At 37.6% G+C, this 17,612-nt stretch overlaps 1 protein-coding gene across 1 annotated transcript in view; it reads right to left on the bottom strand.

Moving 5' to 3' along the window:
- Positions 1-573: 573 nt before the first annotated feature.
- The window catches only part of LOC146469668 (dual specificity mitogen-activated protein kinase kinase 7-like), a 17,128-nt gene continuing 89 nt past the window's right edge, over positions 574-17,612 (bottom strand). Inside the window, exons 1-12 of the mRNA XM_085122983.1 lie at positions 17,494-17,612; positions 16,572-16,662; positions 14,401-14,467; positions 13,639-13,752; positions 12,497-12,616; positions 9,840-9,947; positions 9,658-9,709; positions 9,077-9,204; positions 6,944-7,024; positions 5,550-5,692; positions 4,545-4,590; positions 574-3,486 (exon numbers count right to left, since the gene is read on the bottom strand). The exon at positions 17,494-17,612 is cut by the window's right edge and continues 89 nt beyond it. Of these exons, the coding sequence (XP_084979109.1) occupies positions 3,385-3,486; positions 4,545-4,590; positions 5,550-5,692; positions 6,944-7,024; positions 9,077-9,204; positions 9,658-9,709; positions 9,840-9,947; positions 12,497-12,616; positions 13,639-13,752; positions 14,401-14,467; positions 16,572-16,662; positions 17,494-17,612 (1,171 nt within the window). The 3' untranslated portion in view covers positions 574-3,384. The remainder of the gene's footprint in view (positions 3,487-4,544; positions 4,591-5,549; positions 5,693-6,943; positions 7,025-9,076; positions 9,205-9,657; positions 9,710-9,839; positions 9,948-12,496; positions 12,617-13,638; positions 13,753-14,400; positions 14,468-16,571; positions 16,663-17,493) is intronic.

Here is a 17,612-nt window from a genome sequence, read left to right as displayed (position 1 = left end):
CAGTAAGGCAAATTTGAAAGCAAACAAAAGAATACTAAAAGGAAAGCTAATTAGGAATACTATAGTGACTATTGTGTTTCCTTTTTCATTGCTCAATCAGGGCTTTTTCCTATGTTAAATAGGTTATGTATAGGTTGCCTTATGAATTTCCTTCGTAATCATCAGCGTAATTCCGCTCTTGAGCTGCGAGATGGGGGCCGTGGGAGTAGTCTAAAGAAACTGTGATGCTACGTGGGTGGGGAGAGGAAACGAATGTTTGGTTTATAGGTCAGCCGCGAGAGGATTGGGCCTGGGTGGTGCAAAATCCTCTCGCGGCTGACCTAACAGAGAGCTTGCTCGAGTTGGTATCTTAAGGTAAAGAGATTCCAGTGCCGAAGTCTCGAGCGTTAGCCCTTCGTCGAATAACGAAACTTAAGCACTCGAATCTCTTTACAGTGGCCAATTTACTTTTAGTTATCAACTCTGTTGATAAACCAAATATTCGTCGCTTGAGCTGCTGTCGATTCTACCCCTCGGTTTTGAATAAGAGCGACCCATTTAGCTGTGAATGTTACCAACCGAGTACAACAAGACTACAAATCGAATTAAATTTATTTGACGTTATACTGTTATTCAAAATAAATAACATCAGAAATTCATAAAATTAAGAATATATTGCATTTTAGAACTGTAAAAAAATGAACATTATTATACCGTCAGGCGGTATACTAGGCCTGACAACATAAATGTCTCTATGGGATAAACAGTCATTATTCAACCATTAACTCTATACTGAATCTCTTAGCCTGGGGAGCTGGTGGAATCATGTGCCTTATAGGAAATAAACGCTTCATGAAATTAACGCAAATTTTAAAAATTCAAGAAAACAAAGCATTGTTTTATCACGGTGGAAATCCGCCGGTATCATGGACACTGCGAAGAACACTCGAAGTGGCTAAATTCCATCGCCTAACAATACATAGGGGCGATTCCACGAACATTGTTTGCATTTCGGATTTTGACACAGTGTTAAAATAAATTTGTTCCTTTTGTCTGAGCAAATTGTGTTTCTTTGTGTAAGTCGCGTTAATTTCCCTCATTTTGAATATCTAGCACCTCTTTCGCGTTAATTTCCTTTATTGGAAAGTAATTTTTCCTTCAATAGACCATTTCCGAGTTGCTTTGAGCCTCATGATGAAAGCGAGGCCCCGTGCTAAGTTTTTGTTATGAAAATAAGTTTTTATTCATATGCAAACAAAACTAATTTTCATATGAAAAGTTTTGCACTTAGCCTCGCTTTCATAGTGAGGTTCACAAAGCCATGAGCGGCGTCGCCTTTTCCCCATTCCCCTCGCGGTTTCACCGCTCGTACGCCCAACCTTTGCCTTCGCCCAAAATTCCGCCAGCTACGCAGGCTATCATTTATGAATCTCCGAAATATATAGCTGCGTTAAAATTAACCAACATTAATATTTCACTGATATATCACCTATCGTTTTTTACTTCCTACACATTCAAAATCACGAACAATCCTAAGGCCTCAACTGATATGTGGATGAGGTGCGGGGGTAAAGGAGCAACTAAAGGAAATTTTAATAGTAAACTGGTTTCCCTCCAGGCTACGTGGAGCCCTTTATATATTTCTTAGGAAAGCAAAGCGAGTGAACCACGCGAGCACGCGCGAAAATTGCCTCCCGCGAGGAGACGCGAGGCGGGAAGCAATTTTCGCGCGTGTTCGCGTTACCTTATCAAACATACATGTCACAAGAATAAAGGAAATTGTCTCCAAGATGTTTAAAGAAGCAATGTCACGGAGATTTCTCTGTTTTTGTCGAAGCTGCTCAAATATTTGACAAGGTAACTTTTCGCTAACATCAAATTGTTCCTAGGGCAGCGAGAATAAAATATTAAGTGATTTCTCCTGTGAAGAACAAACTAGTCATTTTTTAGCGATTTCTACAAATACGCCAGAAGAACTTGAAAACACTGGGCAATGTTTTCAAGTTTCAATCCATTTCAATCTTGGCCATCCGCGGCCAAAGATAACTAACACTAGTTTGTGTGTAGTAGTGGGGTTATTGTTAACAAAACTGAACCATTATTTTAATGATTCCGTCGATACAAATATGTTTTTTGGCCATTCGAAGTGACAAAAAAAAAATGTGACACTGCGCCTTTAAACAAATCCTCCAAACTAGTGTCATAAGTAGTATATACAGAACAGTAACAAGAAAATGCACGATGATATTTGGGCTTCATGGGTCAAGGGGTGTTTCCAAGGGGTTGCCTTGAAAGTCGGTTGAATCATGAACCTTAAAAGTATCCCAAATCACGTTCGTAAAACTTCTTAAGGAAAAATTTGCTAATCGTATCTCTTAAATTCTACGATATGACATCGTGCATTAGCTCCCTTCTGTCAGCTTTGCAACTCAAAAGAAGGTTTGCGCTTCCATTTAACAATTGTTAAAAATTTATCAAAATCACAGAGCACACAACCGCTACGTTCACATCACAGTTCAAACAAATTGACTTGTAAATTTGTAATTAAGTTAGAAGGTGAAATCGATCAATTTCGTCCGATAATTGCACCGCAGATTCCAATCCACTTTACGGAAAAGATGGTGGATGTACATTTTACCACAATACCTTGCGAAACCTAACACAGCCAAAAGGCACATAGAAAGCGATTTTTGGGGACAAAATTCGTCCCTGTACTAACAAAATTGTGTATGCTAGGTTTAAAGTTTTTAGAACTTTTCTGTGTGTGTATGAGTGTTTTTAGGCATTTCGTACGATATGAATTATGGGTAAATGTACTAGTCGCCATATTTTTCGGTACAATGGATTACACAACTTTTAAGCCCCATTCACACCAACAAAACATGTTTAATTAAACCAGGTTTAACAAAATGAAAATTGGCAACAGAAATCTGAACCATTGGCTTTGACATAGCATTCAAGTAAACTTTAACTTTATGCTTTCATTTGTGCTAAATCTGTAGTCAACAAAAATACGAAAGCAGCTTTTATAAAGGAAACAATTTTAAACTGTGTTTAACTAAACAGCTTTTAAACGTATTTAAGCCTTGGTGTGAATGCGGCATTTATCTTGCAAGAGTGGACTGAGTTGTAACAGAACAAGAAAGATATCATAATCAATTGTATAATGTGAACATGCCGTCATACATGTGAGTGAATTGATATGAAGGTTACACCTGGCAAGATGTATTTACTTTTTATACAAAATTATGTATTATTTTATCAATGTACCAGTACACAGTATTTAATGTAAAATGTAGTAATACCAGAGACAAATTGATTTTTACAAGAAACAAAAATGTACATATAATCATGAGAATCTCTGAAAACTATAAAGTTGATATAGGACTATTTTATTAAAACCTTTTAAACTTCTGTACCGGGATAGTTTGAATCTTCCAGGACACTAGCAAGCCATCCAGCTAAATCGACCTCCTTGTCTTCAAATCCAAGAATAAATGGGTGTTTCTGCAAAAAGAAAAGCGAGGTTTATCATTGTAAAGCTTTAGGCTAGTTTCCTAAGCTGACAAAGAAAATGAGTGTGGACGAAAATTGGCCCGGTTTATAAAAAACTGTGGAAATGCTAAAGACCCCTGGCTAAAGATTTTTTTTTTGATAAGGCCGATTTTCACCCCGTGCAACACCAACAGAAAAAGAAATCAGCCGACAAAATTGTAACGTGTAAATTGGCCCATGCCATTGAACCGACTAATCGGGCCGAAAATTTAAAGATTAGCACTGATTGATCCTTCATTGGAGAGATTAAAAATAACGTTTACGGCCACGGTTTACGACCACGGGGCCATGTTTATCTTTCATTTGCCACTCGCTGTTTTTAGTTTCTCAGTAAAATTGAGTAGTTTTGCCTTAGCATCAAAGGCCAGAATTATTTTGCACTGTTCTCATGTATGTACTAATTATTTCAGTTAAGAAAACATATTACAAAAACGCGAATCTCGCGTTTGCTGTCTGCCGTAAACGCGACTCTGTATCTCTCTAATTAGCAAAAAATAAATCAATCAATCAATCAAAGACACGCTGCTAGAAGTCAATAGAAGTGTTATTGTTATTTTAAACACAACCTTCTGTTGAGAACTATTCTTGGTTGATACTCGCTACATTCGCTACATTTCCGATTTTTTCGGGCCAATGAGGTTTTGTTATTTAGTTTCCCACAAGTATCACCAGAGTATTCAGTTAAGCGCAAATTGAGAAAATATATACTTGGGACGTTTGAGTAAAGCGAACACAATGGAAGAAGAAATGAGGGAAACGTCCATGAATGTTACATGAAGCAACCTATGGATAACCTAATAAACCTACTGATGTCAAATTTTAATGCTTTTCCCTGTTTTATCGGATTACCCTTGTTTATCCTCGTTTTCTCTCCAGTTTATTGGAGAAAGTAGCCCCATTTTCCCCCACAGTTTGGTCACTGGTTCGATGAAAACCAAAATTTAATGTTAAATTCGATATAGACCCTACATATTCCCAGAGTTTCACGCAGGAAGCGAGAGAATACTTACCAACAACCTGTTGTACTTTGGTCGGTGTCGGTAATCTTTAATCAAGCTGAAAGAAAGAAAACTTCTCATTAAAATTGATCAAGAGAATGCTGACTGAAGTCTTTTTAAAGCTTCTGAGGGATTTTCTGAAATATGATCAGTAAGATATATTGTATTTTGTATTTCTTTTTTAATGACCTGAATTTATTTGTGATTGGCTTTAGTAATTTAATTTTAATGCACGACCCCACAAGCTACAGAGCTTTAACTTATTATCGTGCTTAAATAAAGACTGTCTGTCTGTCTGTCTGTCTGTCTTAAACAATGAGAAGTTTAACATTAATTTATAATCCTCCACCAAGGATCTAAGGTTTGGAATTCCCTACCTCATGACTTGACTTCATCCCCGAGCTGCTCTAGTTTTAAGATTTCGCTAAAAAAATTTCTCATTAACTGAGCACTAAATTAATCTCGCCCATCCTCTGATTTTGCTCTGTCTTTTCCATCTAGTGTAGCTTATGAGGAAGCCCAAGCCTTATAAGCTTTTAGCCTCTATTGGGCTTCCTCGCCACTTTCCTCATATTTTTTTCTTGTTATTACATGTAGTTTTAATGTATCTTTTAGTAATATTTGTGTGGCAAATAAATAAATAAATAATAAAATAATCAGGTGCAACTTTTCTGTTTGTTAGCCCTGTCGAACCTTGAACATTACACAAGTCATCTAATACAAAGGACTCCCACCAGCGCCAATCGAAACTCGTTCATTTTGGTTTTCCGTTGGCTATCTCAAATTCCCGCTGGCTTTTAGATAGATTTCCAAGTAGAGTTCTAATAGTTGTATTTTTTAATAGTAGTTTGATGTTCTATTTGAAATGGGCCTAAGAACATATTGACATGGAACATTTCCAACAGAAATTGATTAGTTATTATAATTATTAAGTCATAATTTGACCCTGCATGGGAAATAACTGCAACTTATGTCAGTTTATTCTCTAAATATTACTGAAAGGTTTCAAACTCTTACCATGTTCTAACAAAAGTTTTTAAGTTTGTGGAGAATCCCTGTTCCTTGGGTAGCTGGGGAGGGTCTTCACTCATTACACGAGATAACACTTCAAACTCTGTTGTACAGTTCCTGTAAGGAAACTCCCCAGTGGCAAGCTCCACCTGAAACACACACAATACACGTAAATTTGATCATAACACTAGTTATTCAGGAGTTACCCTGGCTCCCTGTGAGTTATTATTTTGATGTATACGGTCAGCATTCTCGAGTTTAAGTGTGTGAAAGGGCTATCACCTAGTTACTTGAGTGATCCTCTTGTGACAAGACCTACTGTTCATGATTGCAACATAAGAAATAAGTACTATCTTAATATTCCATTTTGTCAATTGGCCACAGGTCAACAAAACTTTTCTATATACTAGAGCAATTAAACACTGGAACTCATTGCCACGTGAGATCACTGCTACAGGCAGCCTGCATACTTTCAAAAAGAAACTTAGAGAATTCTTTTTTAAATCAGTTCTTGTCAGCTAGGAGAGTTACCTATTGATGTTTTTATCTATTATTATGATTTTAACGCTTAGATATTTTATTCGATATTTTAACTTCTGAATTATTTATATGCTTATGTACATTGGGTTTGAAAAACCTTGACTGAGAGATTCAGTAAAGTTTTATTTTTCACTTTACTTTACTTTTAACTAGTCAGTTCCACTCACCCTGGCTCTAGGCCAATAGATGTGCTGGTAAGTTACAGTTAATCCATGTGAAGACCCAAAAATCATTTGATTCATATAGGTATTTTTCAGACAACCCTACCTTCTACCTTAATCTAGTGGCCAGCCAAAAGTAAAATTCCCCAATTTTTCAACAACTTGGAGGTAGAATTTAGGATCTTCTGTTTATTATCATTACAGTCTTAGCCTCAAGGATGTAACTAATAAACCCAGCCAGCTCTTTTGAACGGTATGTTTGTATTCTGTTGAAATTTCAGTGGGTGATAAGATCTCTTTCAGACAGCTCTTAGCGACATAAACAAAAGCATTTGCTTTTATCTGTGATATTTAAATTTTATGGCTACATGTACTAATGGCCAGCTAATTCCAGTTTATTTTATGATTTATTTAAGTGTCAAAGTATTTAGCACTGCAGACTATAAATCAGTGAAATAAACATACAAACTGAACATAACATATGTTAAAAATTCCAGCTGGTGGGAGGCAAACCAGTTGCCTATTGACAAAGCGTGGCCTTGGATTTGAAAACGGGGCTACCGTGAAACAAATCCAAGTGGTCAGAGCGGGACTAGAACCCAGGGCCTCCGGATTACGAGTCTGGCACCCTAACTACTAGGCCACGCCGCCTCCCTCCCTCCACATAAGAATGTTTTTATGTACACAACATTGTCTCACCAAAGTTATTCCCAGACTCCACACATCTGCTCTGACATCATAATCTGGGTTCATGGGGTCGGGAGGGTCAATACGCTCAGGCTGTTGAAGAAAGGTCATTGGTTCAACTAAACAGCACACACAGTTTATGTAGGAGCTAGCTAAGCTAATAAGTGTAAATTTAATAAACACGCAGGGACATAAAAGTATTTGAAGTAAATTTTGACTTAATTCATTGTTGACAAATGGAGGACAGTCATAAAATTTTAGACACCTTTTGCAATAGCCCAATTTTGATACATTAAAATTCAGCCTGAAACACTGCGAGGCTCTGGGGAAGAAACCCATATAAACTCTATAACTAGTGATTTCAATATGAAAGTTGGTGATGGCGCAGGGGGATAAAGTTGTGGGGATTTAATTAAACAGTGAATGGGTTTGGAAAAGGGGGGTCGACTTTGAGGGTAGGGAGAGTAGGTTTCAGTTGGATGAGTTGTAAAAATCATGACTACAGCAAGCATTGGTTTTGAAAATGGGTCATGGCAGGTTTAGTGATTTGTATAACCCACATTGGGGAAGAAATGTTGAAAACGCTTCTTTTTTGTGGGATGGGGGTGTTGGTGAAGTGGACGGATCAGCCGTCCCAAACGGCACAGATTTTGAATTATTTGCCTCCACGAGCAAAGAACTCGAGTGAAAGTGCAACAAGTCGTTTGATTTCAGAGTGAAGCAGTCATCTGATTTCACGGTTGTACAGTTCGCTTCGACGAGCGATCGACATGTTTTCAATTCTTTTGCCTCAACGGACACACTTACGGACCGAAAGAGCAAGACTCAACGGTCGAATTATCCTGCACAAACTCCACAGATTTTGAATGATTGGGCTCCACGGGCAAAGAACTCGTGTGAAAGTACAACGAGTCCTTTGATTTCACAATTGAGTGGTCCGCAGATTTTGAATTATTAGCCTCCACGGTATTTTTTCTATTTGCTGTCTTTATTTGCTTCTGTAATCATTCATCAAGGTCACGAACGGAAAGAGATTAATTTGTGTTTGGCTGCTTTTATAGATCCACCGCTTGAGAATTGAGATCACTTTCCACGGGAAAATTTTTCCACGATCTTTATACGCACAGACGGTTTCGAGGCGCAGTTGACTTTGCCATAAAACAAATAGGTAAGTATTTCTAAATATTTTTATTTGCTAGATGTCTTCATTTGCTTGTGAATATTCATCAAGGTCAACAAACGGATCAATGATGAATCCCGTGGAAAGTGATATCTTTCCGTTCGTGACCTTGATGAATGATTACAAAAGCAAACGTCAACTGCACCTCGTAACCGAAAGCGTCTGACAGCGTGCGATTCTCAAGTGCAAAGTGAGGTGTGCATCCCGGTCAGCATGTCAGCCATGTGATTTGCGCGTGATTGTCGTCTCAACAATCCCGGATAATGCTCTACTGCGCAAGCTTCGAGTCTTACATCCAACAAAATTTTGGATTTTTTCCCCTATTGACAAGAATAGTGTGCTGTCTCGCTAATGCTCGCCAGCAATTAATTCCCCGGAGACTCGAAGTGACGTTATTGTTTTAATATACTGAAATTTGGCTATTGAGCTTCTCACCCTTTCTGGATTTCCCCAAAACTTCAGGAAAGCACCGAAATTGAACAAAAAATAAATCAAGGAACACTAATATGACAAGAAACATAAACATTAAAGTAAGATAAGTATTTTTGTTCATTTTAAAAATGGATTCTTCATTTTCTGTCAACTGTTGGTTGCCATGGTTACACCAAAGTCATTGAATGCTAACCAACCACATCAAACTTTTACCAGATAAATTTCTTAAAAATTGCCTAAGTTTCATGTCGTTTGCTCTAATTAATGTCAAAAAAGTTATCCAGGTTCAAAGTCACCGCAGGCAGAATCCCCCCCCCCGCCCCTCCCCTACTAGGTCTAGATAGGATTAATGACAGATTTGAAATGTATTGTCTGCGTACTCCAGATAGACATAATTACTTAAATGATAAATTTGCGAAATAGTTCTAATATAACAGAACTATCATTTTCATTTATAATTTAGAATTGTAGTACTGTCACTTGTCCCTTGTCTACACTATACAGTACATACACCACTAAGTATTGTAACTCACAGCCATATAAGCTGCACAGCCAGCACTTCGCGTCTTCGCTTTAGAATCCACCAATCGACCACTAATGCCAAAGTCACAGAGCTTGACAGCACCATTGTGATCCAGCAGAACATTGGATGGTTTGACATCTGCAGGAAACCATAGGCTCTTATTAGCATTCAATCAATTCAGCAAAACAGCTAGAACCCTAATTAGGAGTTTCATTAAGGGCCGGGAACCAATCAAATTGACCATCAACCATCAAAGCTATCCCCCCATTGCAACCCTCTTACATATGTTACTTAAGCAGCTGTGAAAGAAAGCCTGAAAAGAAAAAGAGCAATGCACTGGTATCCCAGAGGTCATGGGTTCAAATCCCGTTCAAGACTGAATTTTTTTTCAGGCTCTCTTTTCGCAACTGCTTAAGAGTTGCATATATAACTGCATATTCGTTCTTTCTTCCACTGTTCAAATATATGAATTTTCATACAGTGTATATTCACTGTTATTTAAGAACTTTGTTACACGTAAGTATCAAAAAAAAAAATAATAATAATAATGCAAACACCATGAAGGAAGACATCTATTTGATCATAACTTGCCTCTGTGCATAACACCATGTTTCTCCTTGAGATAATTTAAAGCCTTGACAATCTAAAACACAAAAAGAAAAAAAAATCTTCTTGCAAACCTTTATTTACAGTTGCATGTAGTGTAATTGATGAGTTTACACTAAAGCTGAACGCAACAGCTTAAGACTATCACAAACAAACTGTATACTTACAGAGACTGATATTTTACCCAGTACGTCCTCTGGAATGGGGCCTTGAAGTTTCTTCGTCAATTTATCCAGACATGTTGTCATCAACTCCATACAAATATACACATCAGACTGTAAAATACATTACACAAAATCAGCATCAACTTGTCCAAAATTAAAGCCTTAACAACCACGAACAGAAAGCCATGACCTGGAGCCTCTATCTCTCATTACTATAAATCTACTAGTGTTCTATCACGAATGTCATTCTCTGATTGGCTACGTTACTCGCTATCTATTCTGTGTTAGTATAAATCTACTAGTGTTCTATCACGAATGCCGTTCTCTGATTGGCTACGCTACTCACTATCTATTCTGTGATAGATGGTGAGTAGCGATTTTCAACAAAATGGCGGCTGCTTTGTCGCGTTTTCGAAGTGTCTGCGATGAGGAAATAGATAATTTACTTGTTAAGTTTTGACTGACTAGTAGATTTATACTAAAACAATTAGATTATTCGCTCTCGATTTCTATGCGTGATAGCTGATTCGGGCTGCGCCCTCATCAGCTATCACGCGATAGAAATCTCGAGCTCATAATCTAATTGTTAAATAGATAGTGAGTAGTGGATCTAAACAAAATGGTGGCCGCTTCGTCGCGTTTTCGAAGTGCCTGCAATGAGGAAATAAATAATTTTCTTGTTTAGTTTTCAACGACTAGTAGATTTGTACTAAACGATTAGATTATTCGCTCTCGATTTCTATGCGTGATAGTTCATCAACTATCACGCGATAGAAATCTCGAGCTCATAATCTTATTGTTAATAATAAACATTGGAGTCAACCCGCCTTTGGTGATCTTCGAACACCTAATATTCAAATACCCAATCAAAGAAGATCAATGGCAATCAATTAACCCTTTGACCCCTGAAGACGCCTATAGGCGCGCTTTCATATATGGTGTACATTTTGCTCTAAAAAAAGGGGCCAAAGGCACTTTCTAGGCCCCAGGCCTCCTCTACTATTGCAAGAAACAACGTGATTCAAAATGGCGTCTATTTTAGCTAGATTTCTCTAGTTTTGAGGGGGAAATTTTCAATTTTTTTCGAAGCATTGTTTACAGATGTCATCTGGTGATTTAAAAATGGCATCCTTCTACTCAGACATGGAGGAAATTCATCGAATTGTGATGGAAAGACCCGACATTAGCAATGTTTTGTAGGAGTACAGTTTCGAGTACGAAACCGCCGATTATTCTTCCCCAGAAGAGACCGAAAATGTGAATATTGTTGAAGCATCAAAAGAGCAACATCTCATGCATGTGCAAATCGTGATGGACAAACATCGAGATGGAAACCAGCTCGGCAACAATGCTGTAGAAATGAAGGGAAGACTCTAAACCTGAATCAGAGTGGTTTGGATTTTTTATACAATACGGACTAGCCACAATTTTCAGGCCCCAACCATGGACTGACTCATGCCTTTGAGGTCGATATCAGTCCGACTATATTTTTTGACAAGCTGTTTTCAGGTGAAGTGTGATCCAAGAATGAAAACGATTGCTGATTGTTGTAGCTTGATATATAGTATTCAAGTGATATACTGATAGTTGAACATCAGTAGCTTGTGGAGGGTAATAAACTTGGACTCATGACAGCAAATGTGATATTTTTTCTCTTTTGGCAGACATTTTGAATAACTAACCAGACTAGTTAATAATTAACAACATAATGTTTACATTTTCAAAATGCTCATCTCATCTACTTTCTAGAAATATATGGTTATGTGTGGTTTGGATGAATATTTAAGCTTTTATTAGCCATTTTCTCTGTCCATGTCAACTTATAGCAAAACTTAGTAAAAAAATTCAGGGGTCAAAGGGTTAACCCTTTTATTCCCAGTATCAACACGCACATTCTCCTTACCATTCTTTCTATATTTCTGTTGCACTAGTTGGGAGAATTTGTCAAGACAATTCATCTTTGGTGATCATTTCATTTATTCTACCGACCCATGTGCTTGATCAACTAGTAATCTTGTAAGGAGAAATGACATGCTGATCACTATTGAGGCTTAAAGGGTTAAATTGTCATCTACCATACCCTTTCGTGGGAAAAACGGTTCTAAGACTAAATTTACTCAGGAAAGGGTTGACTCAAGCAAACACTGGCTATACATACTGCATAGAGGCTCCGAGTCATTGGCTCTTGTCGCAAACAACGGTATCATCCTAAAGTGACTTTAAGGATGGTGCCTACTTTGTTACTGCCCATATGTTCTGCATATCTCGAGATACATGTGCTCGAGTTTCCTATGGGTGGTGCCTACTAATGCAGGGATATTTTTGCGTGGTTTAAAACTATGCGGAGAAAGCAGAACTTAGCAAGTGCTCTTGGTATCCAAAAAGAAAATTGGGGGTAACCATGCATTTTTTAGGGATAAAAAAGCTTCAATTTTGAACAACATGCCATACATTTCTTTGTATTTTACTGATTTTTAGAATAATTGTTGCTTATTAATTATCTCTTAAAAATGCGTGGTTACCCCCAAATTTCTTTTTGGATTTCAATAGCCGTTGCTAAGATCTGCTTTCCCCGCATAGTCATAAACCAAACAAAAATATTTCTTTATTAGTAGGCACCATCCTTAACACTGTACTCTTACAAGTATAAAAGAACTCACTCTGGAAATATAAGATCCCAAACAGTTGACAATAAATGGACAGCTGTGGCACTTCATGACCACTTCAAGGTCCATGAGGATTCTCTTCTGTTCTTCTTTATTTTGACTCCGACGCATTTTCTAAACATTGACAAAGAAAACACTGTAACATGAAGAGTGGAACATGTGTATACAGATGAAGAAAACAAAACAAAATGTTTTGGAGAATCCAAGGGTTTGTAGATAACAAATTTATAGGCAGGTACTTAATTTTGACACATTCCCTCAGACTGACAAAGTGTTTTTGTCAGCTTATGTACTCTGCAAATAGGACGTTATTTACAGTGTACCATACAGTCATATAATTTGAAAATAATTTTGGAGTTTATCTCCAAATCTCTAAATAAATGCAATGTTCATCTTTCTGATAATAAGCCTAGTGGAATGTCAGCAAACACCACCAGTCTATGAGACTTTCCCTGAAATTGATTTGGCAAACATCTTGGTTTGACATTTCACTGATTTGATTTTCATTGACTTCATTGACAGCTATACTTTTACAAAATTTCATCATTTAAACTTTTTTATGAAAATTAATTTTTAAGTTTATGATAATAATGCTTATTTTTAAGTCAGAGTCACATCAGAGTCATTTTCATTGGCTACAAGCATGTACTGCTAATTCTGACTGGCACTGTTTTTGATATACCATTCCCGCAGACAACATGCTTTATGCATCCACACAAAAGTAATGTCATTTTGAAGGCAATAGAGTTACCACAAGAGGTACGTTGAACTGTGATTCAGCAAAAAGTTTAATTTTGTTTAATTACAACAATTAGCCTTTTTGAAAGTTAAAACCTTACTGAAAACTTTAAGTGAGTAAAAGGTTTTGAAAATAAAGTTATTTACAAGTTGACACATCTTTGGGTGTTGAGTTTCTTGTATGCACTCTTGTGTGGCTGTAGACATTTTTAGCACATGCATGTGAACAATAATATTATTCTTGAAATTGGTTTTTGCATAAATTATCAAGGCCTGGGATTGTGTTTTCTGCCGAAGCCAAACACAAACCTTGGTCTTGATAATTCTCGCAAGCATGCTTAACGTCATCCAATAATATTATTGTTAATTATTACATAATTCAAATTCTGGTTTCCCACCTTGACAGCCATTACATCTCCAGTTTGTTTGTGTTTCATCTTGCACACCTGGCCACATGTTCCATTTCCAATCTCTTCAACAGTTTCCAAATCATCAATAGCAAAGCTAAGACACTGATAAAGACACAATAAAATTACTAACGGCTAATATTTTGTCATGGCTGTTTCCATGACATTTAATTTTATTCAAGCTACATTTGAAGTCAACTCTTGGGTTACATTCTTGCAGCCATGACTGAATATAAGTACTATATGCAAAAATTAGTAAAAATACAGTCACCCTCCTTTAAGTGGAAATCGTTAGACAACACTATGAAAGAGCGATGACTGAATTTAAGTACCATATGCAAAAATTAGTAAAAATACAGTCACCTTCAAAATCCTTAGACAACACTATGAAAGAGCCTTCTCGGGAGAGAGGCCATGATTTGAAAACTTATCGTTGCTATCAGGGTTTTCATAACTTATGGATCTGTGCAACATTTCTGGATAAAAAATGTCACTAAGTACATGTACATAGTAAATTCTAAAATTAGCAATATTGGTGACATTAGGTTGAAATGGAAATGGAACTAATTTTAACTGTCATTTCCAGGTTTTTCAAATGACAGCAATGGTCAACTGTAATTTTAAAATCTTGCCTACCATAATGTCCAAATTTTAGGGTATTTTTTTATTTCAAAACAATGCCACTTAGTAGAGCTCACAAAGGAAATGAACAGCATCTAAAGTACAGGGATAATACACATGGAATGTACCAACCTTATCTCGTAACTTCAGAATGCCAGTCAGTTTTGTGATTTCTTGAAGCTTCCTTTCAATTTGAGCACTAAACAAAAGCAAAACACATGGTGTATGTAAACACTAATTATTCAGAAGCCTTCAAAGCCCAGCTCTTGACCCTCAACTATAATGTCAGTAGCCTCCCACGCAGACGTCCTTAGGGGTTCGTCACGCGTTTCCTTCCCCACGAACGTCTGCTGAAACGAACAGCCACTTCCGTTCGTCGACCGCGGACCAATCAGAAGCTGTTTCCCAGTTTTGGGTAAACTCGTGTTTTGTTATTAAAAATATTACTCGGGACAACATGGCGGACCTAAATGCGGTTTTTGGCCATGTGTGCGAAACGTTTGGTATAAGGGAGTTGAATGCGTAGCAAAGAGAGACCCTAGTGCAATTTGTGTAGAGGAAAATTGATGTGTTCGTAAACCCTCCAACTGGTTATGGGAAGTCACTTATTTATCAAGCTCTACCATTTGTTTACGATTCAATTCTTGAAGCTGCTGGTCATATTCCTGAGCATATTGGTGTTGTGGTTTCGCCGCTCGTAAATCTTATGAAAGACCAGGTAGACAAACTGGCAAATCTTGGAATTCTTGCCGCTTCTCTCAGTGAAATCACTGAAAAAGAAAAGGGTGTTGTGGAACAAAAAATTTCAATCGTATATGCAAGTCCGGAAGCGCGGAATTCAGAGTTAAAAAATGTTGACGGGCCAACGCAACTCTTGCAGTTCACAAATAAATTTGTAATAAAGCCTTCGTACCTTAGCTCTGCTTAATGATGTTTATCTTGATCATGAAGGGAAAAAAACTGAAATATACTGAAAGGAGATTTTCTTAATTATCATTCCAAGCCGTTTGGAGAAGTTTTACATATGCCATTGAAATTGAAATGCTAGCTCTGTGGCATTTGTTTAGGTTTACCGGCTCGGATTAACTGCAAGACATCAGATAGCGCTAAATCAATGCTTTCTATGAAGGCATGGGTTCCGTGGATTTTTTGACTCGTGATTTCATGCTTATCTGCAGTGAGATTGCAGGATGTTTGTTTATTACGTATATGAGAGTCTAATAGATGCACGTCTTTACGAGACATGCGATACGTGCGACACAACAGTTGATTGTTGTAGTTTTTCCGCGACGAGGCCTTCCTCTGCTGTTGAATCCTTTCGTAATGCTTGCTTTGTAAGCCACCTTTATCAAAGTCTTCTTTAATCTCATCTTTGAGCGCAAGAAAGGTACTTGATAGTTTTCCACAACGAAGGAGTCGCTTGTAACAGTGAGGAGCGCAGATGAGAGATCGATCAACGAAAATTCTGTCACGTCGATGTCAATGTTCAGCACTTTTGATGAGACCTGGAATATCCACAGAATTTTTTCCAAAAATTCGAACTCTGTCTTTATCCAAGGTAGAGGCACAAAGAAAACAGAATAAATCGCTCCGAAAAACCTTCTTAGGCGTTACAACCATGCATAGATATAGAACTGATGAGAACATGGAATACGAGGAATGTTTTTGGCGATCATTTCGCGAAAATATCTCCACGGGTGATGATTTCCGTTGTTTCGCAGTATGTGATTGGCTGTACTTGCCACAATGAGTCAATGCTGGTTGGTCTCTTTAGACAAAGGCAATTTGCCGACGAACGGAAGTGGCTGTTCGTTTCAGCAGACGTTCGTGGGGAAGGAAACGCGTGACGAACCCCTAAGGACGTCTGCGTGGGAGGCTATAATGTCAGTGCTTTCCTGAAGTTTTCAGGAAATCCAGAAAAATTTAAGATGGTGGATCCAAGATGGCCGCTATTTGGCAGTCATGAAGTAGTTACCACGTCATATGACGTCATCACTTCCCATTGTGGAATTCAAAGGAAGCACCTTTGGACATACTATCTATCCTCCATGTCTCACTGTTCCAGCTGTTATACTTGCAAAGTTATGGAGGCCAGGCACCCGGAGACAAAAACAAAACAAGCCCGGTCTAGATAGGTTAAACATTAGCATTTTAAGTGCTTTTCACGGCAGTTTAAGGACCTGGTAGTTTTTCAATCCCACTATGTAAAAAATGTAACAAGAGCAAGAGTATTGTCTTTAATATAAATGTGCATGTACCAATATTATTGACAGTCCTAAGACTGATTGTCCATTCAAACTGACCTGTCATCTTCCTTAACATGACTCCCACTAGCAGTCCTCGGATGACGTCGCTGGTGTCCTGATCTTGAGCGGGACGGGTTACATACACTGGCTATGAAGGAAAAAAGCATACAACTAGGATTCTTTTCATTTATCTCAAAGTGCTCCACTCTACATCTGTCATTTATATAATGACCACTTAACAATAGGCAGCAAACTTGTAAAAAACAGTAACAACCCTTAAGGCCCTGTCCCATAAAAAAAGTTTCGTAAATGACTTAATTACTGACTCGATTTATAATCACTAATTATATATTTTTAGAACTTTATATACAACTGTATTTTAACTGCCTGTATGGCATGGGATTTGTATCTAATCTTTGAAGAACTAGGTCTGATTTATTAAGTCAAGTTCACCCATACGAAATACAACAATGATCATAAACTACGGTTTTACTATAATTTCACGATTTAAAGGTCTAGTTGAGTCACCGTTGAGTGTCTTTCACAATTTCAAAATTAACATGGTTTAGAGTGTGGTATCATTTTGGTTATCGTTATAGCGCGCAGGTACTTAAGTTCTAGCGAATATTAGCATTGTACCTGAAATAAAACAAAACCACCAACACGAAAGCTCTCGTTTAAGTGGAAATCAGTACTTTATTCGAAGGAAACGCGCTTTATAAACTCATCAGACTTTACACAAGTACTTAGACAAATATAGAATGCAATATTCCACGTACACAAGCATAAACACAGCTAACTATAAGCTTTACTCGGTTTGTAAAAGTAAAAGAAAGGACTTTTTATCGCATCACAGAAATCTGTCAGTCCGCATTCAATTTACCGGCAAAACAAACGAACTCCACGCAGGCAAATAAAAATACACTAGAAATACTGTTGATCTTTGTCATGGTGGCGTATACAACTTCAATCCACTTACCTGGTTTGGACTGACGGGTACTTGTAGCGAAATCTAGACTTAAAAGAGGCTTTCTCGGACAGGTGGATCTTTCTTCATCTTTATCCAGTAATCCACATTCCCTTGATTTGTTCTCTTCC

The sequence above is a fragment of the Pavona decussata genome, unplaced genomic scaffold (assembly GCF_977016875.1).
Source record: "Pavona decussata unplaced genomic scaffold, jaPavDecu1.1 SCAFFOLD_120, whole genome shotgun sequence".
Taxonomy (NCBI): Eukaryota; Metazoa; Cnidaria; class Anthozoa; order Scleractinia; family Agariciidae; genus Pavona; species Pavona decussata.
The sequence above is the reverse complement of the archived record's forward strand: the minus strand, read 5'-3'. Positions and strand labels throughout refer to the sequence as shown.